Raw genomic sequence first — 18755 nt, 5'->3', positions numbered from 1 at the left:
CACAGGACTGGGTGAGCTGATGATGTTACCCTTCCACCCACTTGGATTCTTCAGGACCTTTCATCTAGGGCAACAAAGCTCCAAACTCTGTAGAAGGCCTTGGTTGGGTAGTCACAGCCATTGGGTAAGTTTTGTCTTTGGGATTTTCAGTGGCCAAGACTCCTCTGCCTGGCAAATATCAGACCAGTACCGTTCTATCCCTTGGCCAATCAGACCCCTTTCTTCAACCCTCCCCCACATACATGTCAGACATAGTAGCCACCAAGACTTTTTGCTGAGGATTTAATCATGGAGGATAATATGGGAGGACAGCTCCAGTTGAGTGGGTTGTTGTGCCCTACAGATACCTGGGTCCTTAGGTGGTTTTTGGAGGTATCATGGGTTCCTGGAAACATTGCAAGATCATGTTTGGTGTTTGAGGTAGCTAATCAACACGGGGGGAATATCCAGCTGGTCGATGGCTTGTGGCTGGCAGGTCTGGCGCAGGGCTCTGCGGATAACTAAACGGGCCTGGGATAGGAGTGACCGTGGAGTGGCTACAGCAAGGAGAAACAGGACATGAGAAGCAATTCTCAGTGTAATTCTCCTGGGCAAGCTACATCTCCCTTCCCTGGCTGTTCGAGCTTTAACATCTTCTCCCTTATAAGAAATGTCCCCTTTCCCACCCCCAATATATGGTATCAGTGGAAACACACTGAGGCCTAGACGCCCTGCTCAGGGTCAGAAAAAAGCCATTGCAGAGCCATCACCAGAAATGTAGCATGAGGTTCCCCCCACCACTTCATCTTAGTGACCCTTTCCATAACATCGAATCAGTAACCTCTTCTCCACTGGCCCTAGGAAAAGGAGGAAAATTGAGTTGTTTTTTTTTTTTTTTTCCAGTTCATCCCAGAGGACTGGTTTGAAGAGTGATTTGGGGCCCTGGGACCTACAAGTTAGGAGGTCTATGGGGCTGGCCTGCTCACTACTCACCTCGGGCCTGTATCAGCAATGTAACACCTTTATCATCATGAGAGGTCTGGTCCGGAGGGAGAGATGGAAGGTAGACATTAGCACCAAAATCAATTAACAGCTGGATATACTCTGGCGCACAATTATGGTGAAAGCAGATATCAAGGAGGGTGCGGGGTCGTGGAACACGAGCTAGTAGGCCCTTGTCAGTGCAGTTGTAATCAGGATCTGCCCCATAGAGCAAAAGCAGGCGGAAACAGTCCAGGTGTCCATAGACTGCAGCCAAATAGAGAGGGCCAGAACATGAAGCTATATTTGATGCCCACACTGGTAGCTTAGCCTTGACATTGGGCTCTGCACCATGGCCTAGGAGCTCTTGCAGGATGGCAATAGCACCATCACGGGCAGCTGTGAGCACAGGAGAACAATTGTTGTAGATGCTACCTCCAGGACATGCCCCAGCTTCTAAAAGCACACGCACACAGTCCAGATGGCCATGACTGACGGCAGTGAAAAGTGGTGTCTGTGCCTTGACGTCCAAACTGTCAACATCAGCGCCATGTGCCAGGAGGACCTGCACACAGCTCAAGTGTCCATAAGAAGCAGCCAAGCGCAAGGGTGTCCCAGGAACACCCCAGCCACTCCTGCTGTTGATGAAACGTTTGTAACGCTCCTGGCGTAGAAGCTGATCCAAGGTATGGGAGTCGTTGTCATATACTGCTTGATTGAGAGCCTGTTTTTCCCCGGTGTTTGTGTCCTCCTCCTCTTTTTCGGGCTGCAGGAGGGAGAAGATCTTGGTGATATCCATGAGGTTCATTTTGGCTGATTGTAACAGGACTACTTTCATTATGAGGAGGAAGATATGCCAGATCTGTGGGTAAAAAAGGGGGGAGAGACTGAGGGTACTTATGAAAAACTGTGAATGCCAATCTCCACTCTAACCTCTTGCTCCCTGTCTTTTATGGTCAGGGTCTCCTGTTTCTCACTCCTACTGCTATTGTCTTATTTTAGGCCCCAGGAATAGTTTTCAAAACAGGTCAGGGCATTTCAGAGCTTGGTTCCTTTGCATATAATTTTTCTGACTGCCCCTCAAACTCCTACTTCTGGGAAGCCTTCCCTGACCTCTTCCTACTCATGGATTCCAAAAGATGACAACTACACTCCACCTATGAATTTGTATACCACACTTTCACTCACTTGTGCTCTATTAATGTATAAGCTCCAGGGCGAGGACCCTGTGTCCATCTTTTATTCCTCCACTCCCAGTAGGGCCTATGTAATGGCTGAGAATTTGGTAGATGCATCTTCCTCAGATCAGAATATGTGGATTAATGAAGTTAGTTATCTGCAGAGCCCTGCGCCAGACCTGGCAGTTGCTAGGCCAATACAGCAGTGCTTTGTTGTGTCATTCCTGAGCATTCTAACATCAGTCTTGTGAAGCAGACCCTCAGCTCCGCCTTTTGACTTTTTAGACGAAGTTCACTTTCTTCACAACTACTCATATCTGACCAAATCTCCCTCTCCCAAGATTTCTGTAACTTCCTCTCAGACTCAGGTCCCATGCTTCCCAAGTAGAGATGCCCAGAAAATGAAGGTCGAATGATATTTACCGATTAAATGAAGGGGTGGCGTTACAATAAACACACTTCAAGTAAAATAAAGGAAAGAGATGGCAGTTGAAGTTTCCAGATCAGGTTCTCTCTGATACATCTAGTTTATTTCCCAGAACCACTGCAATCAAGGAGTCCCTTTGATTGCCAACACTTCCTCAGAACACACTGCATCTCCATCTTTCTGACTAAAGCCTTTACCTATCCTTTCTGCCAAATCTAGCCTAGAGCCTTGACACAACCCTCAACTCTTCTCCCCTTATAGTCCTCAGGCCCCCAAGTTCACTCATGACCCAATGACGGACTCATTTTAACCCCTGATTTACCAGTCCTATTCCTAATTCTACAAATTCATGTTTACTCACCTCAGTTTGTAATGTCATCAGGGTGAGCTGGTAGATTTTTCAGAGCTCAAATCTCCCTACTCTCCCATACCCTGCAGCCGGGGTCTCAGGGCCTCACATCTCCTTTTATTCACTGTCCACTCCACCCCTCTTTGTTAACTGGGGACCTCAAGTACCCACCTCATAGAAAGAAAATTGTGAGGTGGGTGGGTGGGGTCACTCTCAACTTTAGGCCCCTCCCCACCTGCTGTATCAACTCCATATATAGTCTGATTATTCATTCTCTGTGGAGTTCAGGTGGAATTAGGCTTGTAGCTTAGTATCCCTGGTTCCTAATGTGTAAACTTTGGCAAGTCTCTTCGCTTCTTTGTGTATCATTTTCCTTATCTATAGGATAGTAACAATAGTACATGCTTCCTGGAGCTTTTAGAATAAAGAGAACTGCCCATATATTAGATCTTCAAAAGTGACCTTCTTTTCTCTGCACCTTCAATCTCCTTTCTCTGACTTCTCCCCCTCATCTATCTTAGGAAACAAACCTCCAAAACTTCTATAGATCTTTGACTTCTGTAGCTACCTTTCTCTACATTTCTCCCTTCTTTACGGATAACTAGCATCCAGTTATTTACTGACTACTTTCCTACTCCCTATTCACTTCTCTATTCTCTGCAGCCTGGCTCTACCTACATTGATCACATATGGAGAAAACTATTTAAAAGGCCATCAATATGGCTAAATTCAATGCATGTTTCTCAGATCTTTCTGAAATTTTCTGGGACTTCTGTTCTACTGACCACTTCTTCCCACCAACTCAACCCACGTTTTTCTGGCTAGCACCCTCTCATTCTGCCTTCCATCACCTGATTTCCAGTCCCCAGAGCTTTAGTGCTTATCTTTACAATGATGATTTAAACCTATCACTCCAAGCCACTCCCCACTCCCACCCTGAAACTCTCTCTTCATCTCCAGGAATGAATCCACAGAATTTCTACAGGCACTTCAAGTTCAGAAGTATACCACCACCACCACCCCACCAAACTTAATCCACATGTCAGTTCCTACCATGTACCCAATCAACAAAATCTATAACCCCAAAACCCATCCAAGTTTTCTTACCTCTTTGTCTCACTCACATTCAATCCCATTAAGTCTTTTGGATTTTACCTCCTATAGACCTCTATCCATCCATCTCATATCCATCTTCAGTGGGAGGCTTTATCTAGGCCCCTACCATCTTTTGTCACAATAGTTACTGTAGTCTTCTAGGTAGTTTCTATTTTTTGATATTTTTCTCAACATTGTGGCTAACACGATAATTTAAAAATGCAAATCTGGCCTGTACCAATCCTCTGTTTTAAATCCCTTAATGATGCCCACTTTTTTAGGGCATAGCCCAAAAGATTTGGCCACACTCATAGATCTCGGCCAAACTCTTCAGCCTCACTTCTTACTACTCTTCTATTTATAATCTGGAATCCAGTGATAAGGGAAGAAAAAGATGGTTCTCCATATACAATGTGCTTCTTTATGCCACATACATTTTCTTCTGCTGAGTTACTTCCTACTGAGTGTGTTCTTATAGCACTATATCAGTCATTATATTGTATTGTAATTGCTGTATAGGTCTGTTTTGTTCCCAGGGTACATGGGGAACCATATGGGATAGTGGAAACCTCTGCTTTCCTGCTTCTATCACAGCTCTACCACTTAGTAACTGTGTGACCTAGGGCAGATCATTTACTCTAGATGTTCCCATTTCTTCATCTCTAAAGGGAGGATAACAGTACCTTTTTGAAGTGTTGTTAGAATTGAATGAGTTAATACAAAATAATTGCTTAGAATAGTATCTGAACATAGTTCTCAATCACTGTTTTTACTATGATGATGATTTTTACTTAGGTCTTCAGTTTCTATGGCTATTCCTCAGAGTTGTAATAGACCTTGTAGGCAATTTAATTTTATTTCTTCAATTGAGAGATGGAAAAATCAAGGTTCAGAAGGGAGCAGGGCATTCACAAGGTCACACAGCTGTTACTGTTGTCTCATTAAAAAAAATCCAGAACACACCTATAATCTTGTGCTGTTCAAAGCTATTTTATGGGGTGGGGTAGGTAACATTATCCCTGTTTTGTGAGTGGTTAGAAACTATGGCTGGAGAAGGAAAGAGATTTCCTAGGTAACTTATATTAAGGCGATACCAGAACCAGAAATATAATTCAGGTCTTCCTGCTTCCCAACCTGTTCTTTATATTGCAATATGAAATGCAAATAAGACTCCTCCCCCTTCTTCAAGCAAAGTTGTATTGCAGTTCCAAGTATCCTCAGATTTTGAGTGTCATGTTGAATTCCAGAGACTTTGGTACTGGAAGTTTCCTTTATGAATTGTTTCTTCTGATAACCAGTCGGGAATCCCTTTTTATTATTTTATTTTAGGGATTTGGGTCTGGGGAGATGAAAAGAGCAGGGTACAGTGGAAGAAATGATGATGCATTCACCTAGAATGTAACATGAGTCCACAGCAGAGCGCATATAATGAACTCCTAGAGGGAAATCAAGCTAGCTGCCTTTATAATGGCACTTGCATAACTATCTGCATTAGATGTAGACAAGAAAATCCAGCTAATATTGCCTGACCTCACCCTGTTCTGGTTTATTAATCAAAGAGTTATAATGTGCATACTGTATACAAGGAGTCCCTTGCTAAACCCAAAAGTGCAGGAGTTTTGAACCTTTTTTGTTAAATTGGCCCAGGTGAAGTCTATCGACTCCTTTAACTAAGTTTTTTTGTGAATAAAAATAAAATATATAGGGTTAAAGGAAATCAAATGCATTAAAATGCTGCCATAAAATATTTTAAAAACTGCATGACATTGTAATAGATGTTATTTATTAACACATTAAATAATGAGATCTAATAATTTCTAAGTGGCAAAGTGCGTAAATGACATTTCTAGATCTCTGCCACACTGTAATATGATATAAAATGTCTGTGATTTCTTCTGGTGACCAAGTTACAGGAACCGGTAATACTACAGCCATTTACTGCCTGTATTTGTCCTTGAAAGAAATGGTAAATTTCAGTTAGAGGTTACTGTGTTAGGAGGCAAAAGGTAATTGTTTGCCCTTTCAAGTCTCTGAACTCTTTGTATTTTATCTAAGGCCCTCTCAGGATCTGTGAATCCATGTAAAAACTCTTACAGGAGAGAGTTTTATTTCTATAGGACCTAGCACACTTCTCCAAGCATTAGTAGACTATTTTTAAGTTTTACCTTCCTCCACCCACCCTGATAAGCTCTGTCCTTATGCCTTTAAGCCCACTAAACTGCACAGACCCACATACATACAGACTTGCAAACACCATACAAGGACAAAAACCTTCACCCTCTCTGTAGTATGTAACAGCAAATGCCCATATGAAAGTAGGTCCATGTAGACACAAGAGCCTGAGCAGACACACCTTCTTGGGACAGACAAGGCAGAAAGCTGTCATGGTATTCTTCCTCCCTTATGAAGGCTTTTGCCTACAGACCTCCTAAGCACTCCCAGGTCCAAGACTCTAGAAATGGCAGGCTTACAGACATGGGTTTTAGGCTGTGGGTACTCACAAGACTTCGGCCTGAGGCCACACTGAACTGTGTTGCTTCCTCTGTGCCTCTTCGATACACTTGGGCCCTGGTGGACCCTGCATGGGGAGCCCCTACTGCCCTGGGCTAGAGCAGAAGGGGCCCTCTGTTTCCACTGTTAACACCCTGGCAGAAAGGTTAGTAGTTGGTCCCAAGGCTGACTTGCTTCAAGGGGCTAATTTTAGGTTACCCTCCACCCCGCCTCCTAAGGACGTGTTATCTTACCAGTGCCTTTCTGGGAGTGATCCCAGCTAGAGGGGGTGGCCAGCCACAGGGAAATCCTGGAAGAACTGACAGATAGACAGGTGCTTGGGAAGGTTGGGGCTTCTGTTCACAACATGTCCTCACATACTCTCCTGCACCACTCATATGGGCACAGAGGTGAGTTCTATGAGCTATGGGAGTTCCCAGCTTTTCAACAAGAGGCCTGAGAAGGCCAGCCTCACCTAGCACACCATCCTCTGTGCTGAGCCTCTTTAACTTTTTCTCCAAAGTTAATCTCTTTGCATATCCTTTTTCCCTTCTTTAGGGCCTAGTAACATACTGCCCTCCATTCTTCCCCAGTTCCCTGGAGTGAGAAGGACAGCATGTAGTGGAAGCTTCCATACTGATGTAAGAATTTTTTACAAAGTCCGGGGGTCCATTTTCAGAATATATTAGGTAGACTTAATTGTATCCCAATTTAGCCATTTTAATTATAGCCCATCCCTTTGCCAGCCTCAATTTAAAAATTAGCCAATTGCATAGATTATAGCCCCAAACTCCTCCAACAGGGGTGAAGGACTGTGCTACCTTAGTGATATCAATGGGAGGACTGCCTGGTCAGATGCACTTGCTAATCAGGTTCCAGTTGCAAGACTTTCTGGCAGAAGTAAAAGTTTGCCTTGCCCACACACTTTTGAACAGGGTTTTATTTTTTGCAGCACCTCAGTATTTCTAACAATTTTGGCAGCTGCCATGAAGCTCCATATATTGCCTAGGGGTTGTGGGGAATTCTCCTCCTCAGAGGAAAAGAATCCCACTGTTTCGCTGCGGTTGCCTCAGAACAGAGGCCACCCTGAGGCCCACAAAGCACCCAAAATCTGAAGTGGATCAGATGTGGATAGGCAATTCAGGGAGAGGACCCAGTCATTTACTGCATTGATTCGGTAACATTGGGCATGGAACAAGGTAGGAAAATCTATTCTCGAACTTGGAAGAGAAGAACTCCCTTGGTTGTCAGGACATCCCAGAAATTATATGAGTGTGACTAAGACTTGAGTGCAAAAAACACTAAAAAGAGGCAGTTGAGACTGTATTCAGAAACACAAGATCACACCCAAGAAAATGGGGTGGGGGGTATGTAAGAAACAGCTAGTGAAATTGAGCATATAGGGGTCCAGAATATACAAGAAACTTCCAATAAAGTGGGGACAGGTAGGTTGAGTACAAACGATACATTTTAATTATATGAACATACAAGAAAAAAATGGGGAATAAAAATTTTAGGCCTATGGACAGGGAAGAACAATGAACAGTACCCATATGTACAAATCTATTTTTTTCCTTTGAGCCCTTTTCATATCTGGGTCATACTGTGAAAATATGTGACAGGCTCTATTTTATTTTTATTTTTTATATACTGGGGATTGAAGCCAGGGGTGCTTAACCACTGAGCCACATCCCCAGCCCTTTTTAATATATTTTATTTTGAAACAGGGTCTTGCTAAGTTGCTTAGGGACTTGCTAAGTTGCTGAGGCTGGTTTGGACTCACGTCCTCCTGCCTCAGCCTCCTGAGACTCTAGGATAACAGATGTGTACCACAGCAACCGACAAAGCTCTATTTTAATCTGTGTCTATATATGTGTTTGTGTCATGTCTATATATGTGTTTGTGTCTATGTCATGTACATGGTATCAAAATTGGCTTATAGATAAGAGTACTCATAAATTTAATGAATGGATCTAAATGCCTTTCAGTTCATGTGACTTAAATAAAACTTCAACAAAGTGCTTGATTTGGCAGCACATATACTAAAATTAGAATGATACAGAGAAGTTTAGCATAGCCTCTGCACAAGGATGACCCACAATTCATGAAATGTTCCATAAAAAAAAGAAAAAAAACTTTAAAAAAAGGGGTCAATTTAAATTGGTAAGTATAAAGATGCATTTGAAATTACTGACCCCATGTTTTTCTAGGTGACCGGGTTACTGAAAGTTTGGATTTTGCCCCGATACCAATTCAATGGCAGGGACATGCATTTGAGATAGAGGAAAAGGGTTTTTTTTGCTTTGCTGGTGGGAGAGGGGTTCAGGAGATCCTGTCCCAGAGGCTGTGATTCTGCCAATCAGGGACAACAAAGGATTTTTAAAGAAGCTATTAAAAGGCTTCCTTACAGGTGTTCTCTGTGAGGGGACTGTGATTCCCTTGTTAATTTGGGAAATGGATATTTCTTAGATCATCTGGCACTATCCCTTAAATTATAATTGCTTGGTGAGTGTGTACTCAGAGACAGATAATTCAGCCTAGCATGAGGAAAAGGTGTTCCTGTTCCCTGCCCCCAGGTTAGGAAGGAGTATGTGAAGAAGAGGAAAAGAAAACCATGTCCATTTAAAAATAAGTCTCAGCTTTGCTGCAGCAGCTCAAGAGACTGAAGAAGAGGATTGTAAGTTCAAAGCCAGCTTCAGCAATTTAGTGAGGCCCCTAAGCAACTCAGTGAGACCCTGTCTCTAAATAAAATATAAAAGAAGGGCTGGGGTTGTGGCTCACTGGTTAAGTGCCCCTGGCTTCAATCCCCAGTAAAAAACAAATAAACAAAAAACCCCAACTCAGTGGCAGAGCAGCAATAGCTATATTCAAAGCATGAGGTAGACCACTGTTACAGCCAGCCAATTACTGTGTCAGTTTCTATAAAATGTTTAAAGTGGTTTTTCTTTGGCAGGAATAACTGACAAAGTGTTAACTATACTTTTTTGATACTTTGGTTTTCATGGGTAACCTAAATTAGAAATGGGTAAAATAGTTTTAACATAAATGGGATTAATTTTCTTAAATGTGTGTGTTAGAGGAGACATCTGATTAATTTGCAAAGTTAACATTCTAAAACATCAATTAAATATAAATTCAAGTACTCTTGACTTCTTGAATTCCATAAGGTAACATATACTTGGGTCTATTAAATGTGTTTTTATAAATTGGCAATTTTAAAAAAAGAGGTTTAAGATTGCTTATTTATGGGTCTTAACTTAAAAGCACAGTTACTAAGAGTTAATATTCTATCAGGTGTAATTCTATATGTGTACAAAAAGTTTCACCTGTGTTTTTATTAAAGTACTGTAAAGAGTAAAGTATCTCATTAAAAAGGAGTAAAGGTATGTTTAAATGAGAGAAGATGGAATTCCTGTGTTGCAAGTGGGGAAACTGGTGGAAGGCTTTTCCTCTTGGGTATACTAGTTTGGGGACTTATGGCTTCTGGATAAAGGCATTGATCACATCCTGAATAGACATTAAAAAGTGTTGGGGCTAATTGTTGGAATCTATATTGTACAAGTGTTGGAAGGACATCAAGGCTATTGGCTTGGCCAATGACTTTCAAATTAGCTGTATGCTTTTGGTTCTTGAATCTGAATTTTTCTGTAGCTGTCATTGGGTCCATCCTCACTTCCATTTTCTCACCCCTCTATGGCAAAGGAATTGATTAGAATGTTTAACCTCACAGGATGGCCTTTACTTGAGATGTAATCCCTGTAATTTGGGAGGTTGAGGCAGGATAATAGCAAGTTCCAGGCCAGACTAGGCAATTTAGCAAGACTGTCTCAAAATAAAAAAAAAAAAAAAAATTAAAAAGGACTGGGGAAGTACTCAGTGGTAAAGCATGCCACAGTTCAATTTCTAATACAAACAAAACAATATAGGAAAAATAGGCATGGAAAAAATTTTATTTCACATATGCAAAAAATGCCATAACTAAAAGGTACCCTGGATGCCTATGGTTATTTTGTATTCATGTCAATCTCCCAAAGGAGTTCAGAGGTATTTCAGGGTTCTGTGTTTCTACATCCCATCAAAAACAATTATAACATGAATTTTCCTGAAAATAGATTGCACTCTATACAGAGCACTGACCCCAAGACATGAAACAGGAATATCAGTTTGAGCCAGTGGCCTATAGCTGTTCATTGTCAGAGACCTTATGCAAGGTTGATTATCCATCAATAAATAAGTACTTCTATTTCCCTTTATAATTAATCACCAAGGAAAATTCCAGTCAAGAAAAAATAAAATCTACCGAGGGTGTAGGAGATGTAGAGGGGCTTAAGCAATCAGGATACGATGGCAAGAGAGGTGGTTACAGGCAGAGCCAGAACAAAGGATAATGGAAAGAGTCTTCTGATGAGGTCAACTTTCTGCTTGACGAAAGTGCTCATAGACACAAGTGGGGGACCCAGTCAGACATTTCCATACTCGTGCTCCTAAGTGGGGAATCCAATAGAAAAACTAAAACAGATGCATGGATAGAGGGGGCACCAATCAATAATAGTGAGGAGAAAGTTGACAGAGGAGGAGATAAGGAAAGGAGGAAATTCCAGAGATCTTAAAAAGCAACAGGCCAAAACTCCCTATCAGATTCCCAATTCTGGGGCCCCTTCTCTTCATAGAAGTCTATTCTCTGTATCTCTATCACCTTTGCAATAAACCTACTTCTTCTTGTTATCTCTGTGTCCTGTTCTTCAATTCTTTTCTGAACAGAGACAATGAACCCAGCACACCTAGATAATAACAAGGGGCCCAGAGATTTGATGGGATAAAGCTCTAGTTGCTCTGTTTCCCATGCTTATTCAGTTTTAGAATCTGCACATTGAAAGCAAAGTCCTACATTTCTGAGATATTTGATGGCTTTGACTTGACGCTGTCTACAAGAAGCAGCACATATCATTCCTTGCTGGGCAACTAATTTAGTCCTTCTTTCTGTTAATCTCAGATCTTCATCTACAATTTATCCCAGAGGTCTAATTTTATCTTCTACTTATGTTTTGGGCCTCAGAGAATATGGTTATAGCCTTCTTAGGGCTCTGAATCAAGGTATCCTATCCTTCATGTCATTGTTTCTCAGGGAAAACAGCTACTTCAAGTATTTCAAGCTTGTATCTGTCTAGTCTACCACACTCATGAGATGGTTGGTCATGCAGACTTCTTGAATATTGATGGTGTCCAGGAGTTCACAGGAGGCCTGATGGCTCCTTTCAAATGTGTTGGTGTCCCAGATTGATCAGAGACTCTGAAAAACAGGAATATCAGTTTGAGCCAGTGGCCTATAGCTGTTCATTATCAGAGACCTTATGCAGGGTTGATTAGCCATCAATAAATAAGCTGTTGTAATACTACAGTTGACAGAATAAGATATTATTCTTGAAAAAATAATTTGCAAGATTGCAGTGTGTTTTTGAGATAATTATAGATGCAAGTGAGATTGTAAAACTAATAGGAATCCCATGACACTTTACCACTCTTGCAGTGCTACAGTATGATATTATAAGTTTGATATTGGCTTAGATATAATCCACACATTTTATTCAGATCTTCCTAGATTAACTTGTACTTATTTGTGGGTATGAATGTGTGCACATACTTATTTATTCCTACATATTTTATCATGTGTAGTTTCTTTATGTGTAAAACCTAAGACAATATACAGATTAGTTCTATCCCAATAAGGATATATCATACTACATTTAATAGCCACATCCACTTCCTTCCTACTATTCCCACTTTGGTCCCTAATCTCTGGAAATGTCTAATTTATTCTCCATTTCTATTATTTTAAAATATATAAATGTAACCATCATAAATAAATTTCAAATGTTTTGTTATTAGTTTTTTTTTAATTAGAGAATTATAATTATACACAATATTTGGGTTCTTTTTGACACAATTATACATACAAGGATTTCATTCCACCTTTTCCTCCCCTTTTCTCCCTCCTCTACTCAACTGACCTTATTTTATCTTCTTTGTTTTTGACTGGTACTTTCTACATATCCATAAACATGAAATTTCCTTTGGTAAATTTATATACATATATAACAGAATTTTGTTAAATCATTCCATGTTTCTTCCCCTTTCTCATCCTTCTTCCCTTTGCTTTTCCTCTTCCATTCCAATAGACTTCCCTGTATCTTTTTGATATCTAATCCTTTCCCCCACTGCCTTCTTTTCCTTATTTTGCTCTAGCTTCCATATATGAGAGAAACTAGTTGACTCTTGACTTTGGCTTATTTCACTTAGTATAATTTTCTCCTTTTCTATCCACTTGTGAGGAAATAACATAATTTCATTCTTCTTTATGCCTGAGTAAATATCCATTATGTGTATATACCATATTTTCTTGATCCATTCATCTATTGACAGGCATCTGGGTTGATTCCATAATTTGGCTATTTTGAGTTTTGCTGCTATAAACATTGAAGTGGCTATATCACTACAGTATGCTGTTTCAGTTCTTTTGGATAAATACTGAGGAATAGATAGTTATAAGTAGCTTTTCACTCAACACCCTAAGAGATTCATACAAGTTGTTGTGTGTATCAAGTTTGGGTTTACTTTTTATTGCTGAGTGGGATTCATGGTATTTATGTAGCATGATTTGTTTCACTATTGATCCATTGAAGGACACCTGGATTGCATTTAATATTTGGCTATTATAAATAAAGCTGCTATAAATATCTGCTTATATATATTTTCAGTGTACTTATGTATCTTTCAGGCATTACTATCAGAGTAATTCACCCAATTTTACTCTCACATTTGAATATTGTTTTAGCTATCTGAGGGCCTGTGCCTTTTAATATAAATTTTAGAATAACCTTGGCTCTACCTAAAAATTTCTGAGAGGAATGGTTGCATTGTTTTCCCATAGAAGATGCATGATTTTATGTTTCCACCAATGATGTATGAAAAGAAGACCTGGAGTCAATCCCCTGTGGATACTCAATTTAGTTCTCTTTCCACAAATGTATAGTGTTTACCAATTTCATTGAAAATCTTTAATGAAGTGAAAGGAGATAGGTCAGAGAGATAGCACATGGAAAAAAAAAGAAAATCCCAATTCCCTTCACATCCTAGTCAATACTTACTATTTTCCAAATTTTTGGTTATAGCATCTCTGTAGGTTTGAAGTAGTGTTTCAATGTGTTTTTATTTTCATTTCTCTAATTACTAATGATGGTGAGCATCTTTTCATGTACTTATTGGTTATGTGTGTGTGTTTGTATATATATATATATATAAAATTATATATACTTAATATTGTATATATATCATGTTATTTATTTTATATAATAATATATAAATATATATGATACATAGATATATATTTATGTAAATATGTTTATGTATTTAAGTATTTTAATAAATATAATTATATAAAAATATTTTTATATTTATAAATACATAAGGTATATTATATATTTATAAATGCATATGTATATATAAATGTATATAAATGTAAATTATATGTATATTGCATTTAAATATAAGTATCAAATTTACATTTATATTAAATATAAAATCATGGTATATGTAAATATATAAAATATTTATGCATAAATTTATAATTATATATTTATATATAAATATATTAGTATATGTAAATATACTTATATATAAGTATATATTTATATATAAATATATATCATATATAAATGTATGATATGGTTATGATGTAAAATAAATAAATTTATTTTATTTTTATTTATTAATGTGAGATGCTGATAATTGAACCCAGTGCCTCACACATTATAGACAAGCACTCTACCACTGAACTACAGCCCCAGTCCTTAGTGTAGTTTTCATTTGCATTTTTCCCTGATTGCTACAGATGTCGAACATTTTATCATATATTTGTTGGCCATTTTTTCTGTTTGGTTCTTTTGCCCATTTATTTTTTGGGGTGTTTGCTTTTGGGTATTAAGTTTTTTGAATTTTTTTGTATATTCTGATTATTAATCTTCTATTAGAAAAATAGCTGGTCAAGACTTTGTCCCATTCTGTAGGCTCTCTCTTCATTGCTCTTAATAGTTTCCTTCATTCTGAAGAAGTTTTTTACATTGAAGGCATTCCACTTATCGATTCTTGGTTTTACTTCTTGCACTTTGAGGGTCTTGTTAAGGAATTTGGTGCCATATATGAAGGACTACTGACCCTATGTTTTCTTCTAGCAATGTGTAAAGTTTCTGGTCTACTTCCTAAGTCTTTGATCCATTTTGATTTGAGTTTTGTGCAGGGTGAGAGATAGGGATCTAGTTTCATTTTTCTGCATTTAGCTATCCAATTTTCCCAGCACCATTTGTTAAAAAAGCCTGGCTTTTCTCCAAGATATATTTTTGGTACCTTTGTCAAATATCAGATGGATGTTGGTATGTGGATTTTCCTCTGTGTCTTTGATTCTGTTTCCTTGGTCTTCATGTCTATTTTGATACCAATACCATGCTGTTTTTGTTACTAAAGCTCTGTAGTATAATTTCAGATTAGGCATTGTGATGCATCCTGCTTTTCTTTTCCTTTTCTTTTTCTTTTTTTTTTTTTTTTTTTGCTACGCAAAAGTTTCTAAGTTTGATGTAATCCCATTTGTCTCCTTTAACTTCTATTGTCTGTGTGTTTTGTGTCACATCCAAGAAAATCATTGCCAAAATTCATGTCAAGGTTTTTCCTCCACATTTTCTCCTACTTTTATAGTTTGGGGTCTTATATTTAGATCTTTAATCCATTTTGAGTAAATTTTTACATATGTTTTAAGGCAAAGTTTCTTTTGCATGTTGATAAATAGTTTTTTCCAGCATCATATGTTGTAAAGACTATCATATCCCCCATGGAGTGGTCTTGGTACCCTCATTGAAGGTCATTTAATCATATTGTAAAAGGGTTCATTTCTGGGCTCTCTATTCTGTTTATATATCTATCTTTATGTAAGCACCATTCAATTTTGATTACCACAGCTATAGCTCTGTCTAGAACTTTTCACACCAGTTTGAATAGAAGTAATAAGAACTAACATCCTTGATTGCTCCTGACCTTACATGAAAAGCTTTCCATCTTTTGCCAGTATGAAGTTGTGTACTTTGCCCATTTTATAATTGGGTTGTCATTTTGTTGTTGAGTTTAGTAGTTCTCCATATATTTGGGATAGTAAATATTTATTAGATAAAATATTTGCTAATATTTTCCTTCATTTTGTGGGCTGTCACTTAATAATGAGCTTTGATACATAAAGGTGTTTAAATTCAATTACATTTAATTTTTCAATTTATTCTCTTTTGTGCTTATGATTTTTGTGTCACATCTAAAACTGCATTGTTAAGCCCAAGGACATGACAATTTATACCTATGTTTCTTTCTAAGTATTTTATTGTTTGTGTCTTATATTTTAGGTTGTTGATGTGCTTCAAAATGTTTTTTTTTTTTTTTCAAATTGTTTTATATACGGTTTAAGGTAAGAAAGAACCTAACATTTTCAAAAAAACAAATTGGCCACACATGTGGGTTTTTTTATTTTGTTCTTCTTAGTTATACATGAAAGATTTCTGTTTTGGACTCTCAATTTTATTCCACTGATTTATGTATATCTTTATGTGAGAAATCATGATTTTGATTACTATAATTTTGTAGTAAGTGCAAGTCCAATAACTTTATGTTTCGTTTTTTAAGATTGTTTTGATTATTGGAAAGCTTTTAGATTTCATATAAATATGAATACAGGATTTCAATTTCTGCCAAAAAAGGCTGATTTTGGCAGGGATTTCAGTGAATCTGTAGATTTCTGTTGTTTTAGATATGAAATTTGCTCTAAAAGCCCATGTGTGAAACAAAATAAGAATTTTCAGAGGTAAAATCATTAAATTATAAGAATTGTAACCTAATCACTGGGTTAATCTACTGATACATTAATCAATTGGGTGGTAACTCTAGTCAGTTAGGGTACAGCTGGAGAAAGTAGGTAACTGGGGGCATAACTTTGGGGTTTATGTTTTGTCCCTGGTGAGCAGAGCTCTCTCTCTCTCTCTCTCTCTCTCTCTCTCTCTCTCTCTTCTTCCTTGTTATAGTGTCCTGAACTGCTCTCCTCTGCCCTGCTCTTCTGCCATGATATTCTGCTTTACCTCAGGCTTAGAGCTATGGAACCAGCCAACCATACACTGAACCTCTGAAACCATGAGTCAAAATAAACTATTCCTCCTCTAAATGGTTATTGTCAGGTATTTTGGTCACAGCAAGGGAAAGTTAACTAAAGCAATTGCTTTCAGTAGTAATAGTATCTTAACAATATTAAATCTTCCTTGGGTTGGGGATGTGGCTCAAGTAGTAGTGCGCTCGCCTGGCATGCGTGCGGCCCTGTTTGATCCTCAGCACCACATACAAACAAAGATGTTGTGTCTTCAGAGAACTAAAAAATAAATATTAAAAAATTCTCTCTCTCTCTCTCTCTCTCTTTAAAAAAATATTAAATCTTCCTACCCATGAAAAAGAGGTTTTTCCCCATTTATTTGTAACTTTAATTTTTTTCATCATTTTTATAGTTTTCATTGTACAAGTCTTTCACTTGCTTGCATAAATTTATTCCCAGGTATTTTATCATTTTTTATATTGTTCATTGTTATCTTATAGGATTTTACCTTTGCTGAATTTATTGGTTCTAACAGGTCTTTTTTTTTTTTTTTTGCACGTGTGTGTGTGTGTGTGTGTGTTTATCTGTGTGTGTGTGTGTGTGTGTGTGTGTGTGTGAGTGTATGAGGTGTCTGTAGAGCATTCTGCAGATAAGATTATGTTGTCTGTTAGCAGAGATAATTTTAGTTCTTCCTTTCCAATTTGGATTTCTTTAATTTCATTTTATTGTCTAATTTCTATGTCTACATCTTCCAGTACAATGTTGAATAGCAGTGGTGAAAGGGGGCATGTTGTTTTGCTCTTGGTCACAGAAAATTTTCATAAATGTCTGTTATTATGTTTTGAAAGTTCCCTTCTACTTCTAGCTTGTAATCATGAAATGATGTTGCATTTTGTCAAAAGACTTTCTGTATTAGTTGAGATTTGTTTTCTCCCCTTCATTTTGTTAGTATTATGTAATATAACAATTTTACACTGAATCATTTGGATAAATTCTATTTGATATTTGTGTAGAAAACCTTTAAGCTTAATTTTCTGGTATTTTGTTTAGAATTTTTTCATATATATTCATGAAGTATATTGGTCTGGATTTACACTGTCATTTCAAGATTTATTTCAGTATAAACACTGGCTTTGTAGAATGAGTTAGAAACTAAGTGTTTGCTCCTCTTCTGTTTTGGGGGATAGCTTGAAAATGATTGGTTTTAATTCTGGTCTGGTAAAAACTATCAGTGAAGCCATCTGGTCCTGGGTTTTCTTCATTAGGAGATTTTTAATTATTGACTCAATGTCTTTGCATATAGGACCATTGATTCTATCTTTTCTTGAGTCAGTTTAGATAACTTGTGTATTCCTAGAAATTTTTCCATTTTATTCTAGGTTTTCAAATTTTTTAGCATAATTTTTTCATACTGTTTATTTAAAATCCTTTGCAGTGCTATAATATTGGTGGCAATGTCACCACTTTCATTTCTGTTTTATTTCCAGTTTCTTTTTATTTGTAAGTCTATTTTAAAAGGCTTGTCAATTTTGTTGACCTTTTAAAGAACCAAAAGTTGGTTTTATTGATTTTCTGTATTGTTTTTCTATCTTGTATTTTATTCATCTCTGATTTAGTCTTTATTATTTCTTCTTGCTATTTTTGTATTAATTTTTCTTTTTTTCTAATTCCTTAAGGAAGAAATTTAAGTTATTTATTTTGCTAATAAACCTATACCTAAACATTTTCCTTTTTAGAGGTATTAATATAAATGATTTTTAATTTCAGCAGTTTATATTTGGTATATAGAAGCAAATTTTTTAATATTAATCTTCTATTCTGCAAACTCCACATAATGATTATTATAGAAAACAGTTTTTTAAAAAATATTTTCAGAATTTTCTACATAGAAAACTATATAATCTTTGTTTAAAGACAATTTCATATTTCCTTTGTAAGTTTATATAACTTCTACTTTCTTTTTTATTGCATTAGCTAACCCTTCTAATACAATGTTGAATAGGTATAGTAAGAGTAAACATACTTGCCTTTCTCATGATCTTAGCAGGGAATATTCTATTTTCTCACCATTAAGTATTGAGTTAATTG

General features: G+C 37.4%; 1 protein-coding gene and 1 non-coding gene across 5 annotated transcripts in view; one reads left to right on the top strand and one right to left on the bottom strand.

Moving 5' to 3' along the window:
- Positions 1-265: 265 nt before the first annotated feature.
- Positions 266-18755, bottom strand: part of LOC114093088 (ankyrin repeat and SOCS box protein 12) — a 117510-nt gene continuing 99020 nt past the window's right edge. For 3 of the 4 annotated variants that reach the window (XM_027935782.3, XM_071606746.1, XM_027935783.3), the window contains 2 exons: positions 973-1822; positions 266-536 (listed from right to left, as the gene is read on the bottom strand). In XM_027935782.3, coding sequence (XP_027791583.1) covers positions 403-536; positions 973-1822 — 984 coding nt within the window. In that variant the 3' untranslated portion in view covers positions 266-402. Of the gene's footprint in view, positions 537-972; positions 1823-2926; positions 4925-18755 lie in introns of those variants that run through there. The other variant, XM_071606747.1, reaches the window with a different exon arrangement.
- On the top strand, positions 8518-8623 carry LOC114093170 (U6 spliceosomal RNA). The gene has a single exon (XR_003582872.1). It is a non-coding gene; the product is annotated as a U6 spliceosomal RNA (small nuclear RNA).

This window comes from Marmota flaviventris, chromosome X (genome assembly GCF_047511675.1).
Source record: "Marmota flaviventris isolate mMarFla1 chromosome X, mMarFla1.hap1, whole genome shotgun sequence".
Lineage (NCBI taxonomy): Eukaryota > Metazoa > Chordata > Mammalia > Rodentia > Sciuridae > Marmota > Marmota flaviventris.
This window is presented reverse-complemented; position numbering and strand designations above follow the sequence as displayed.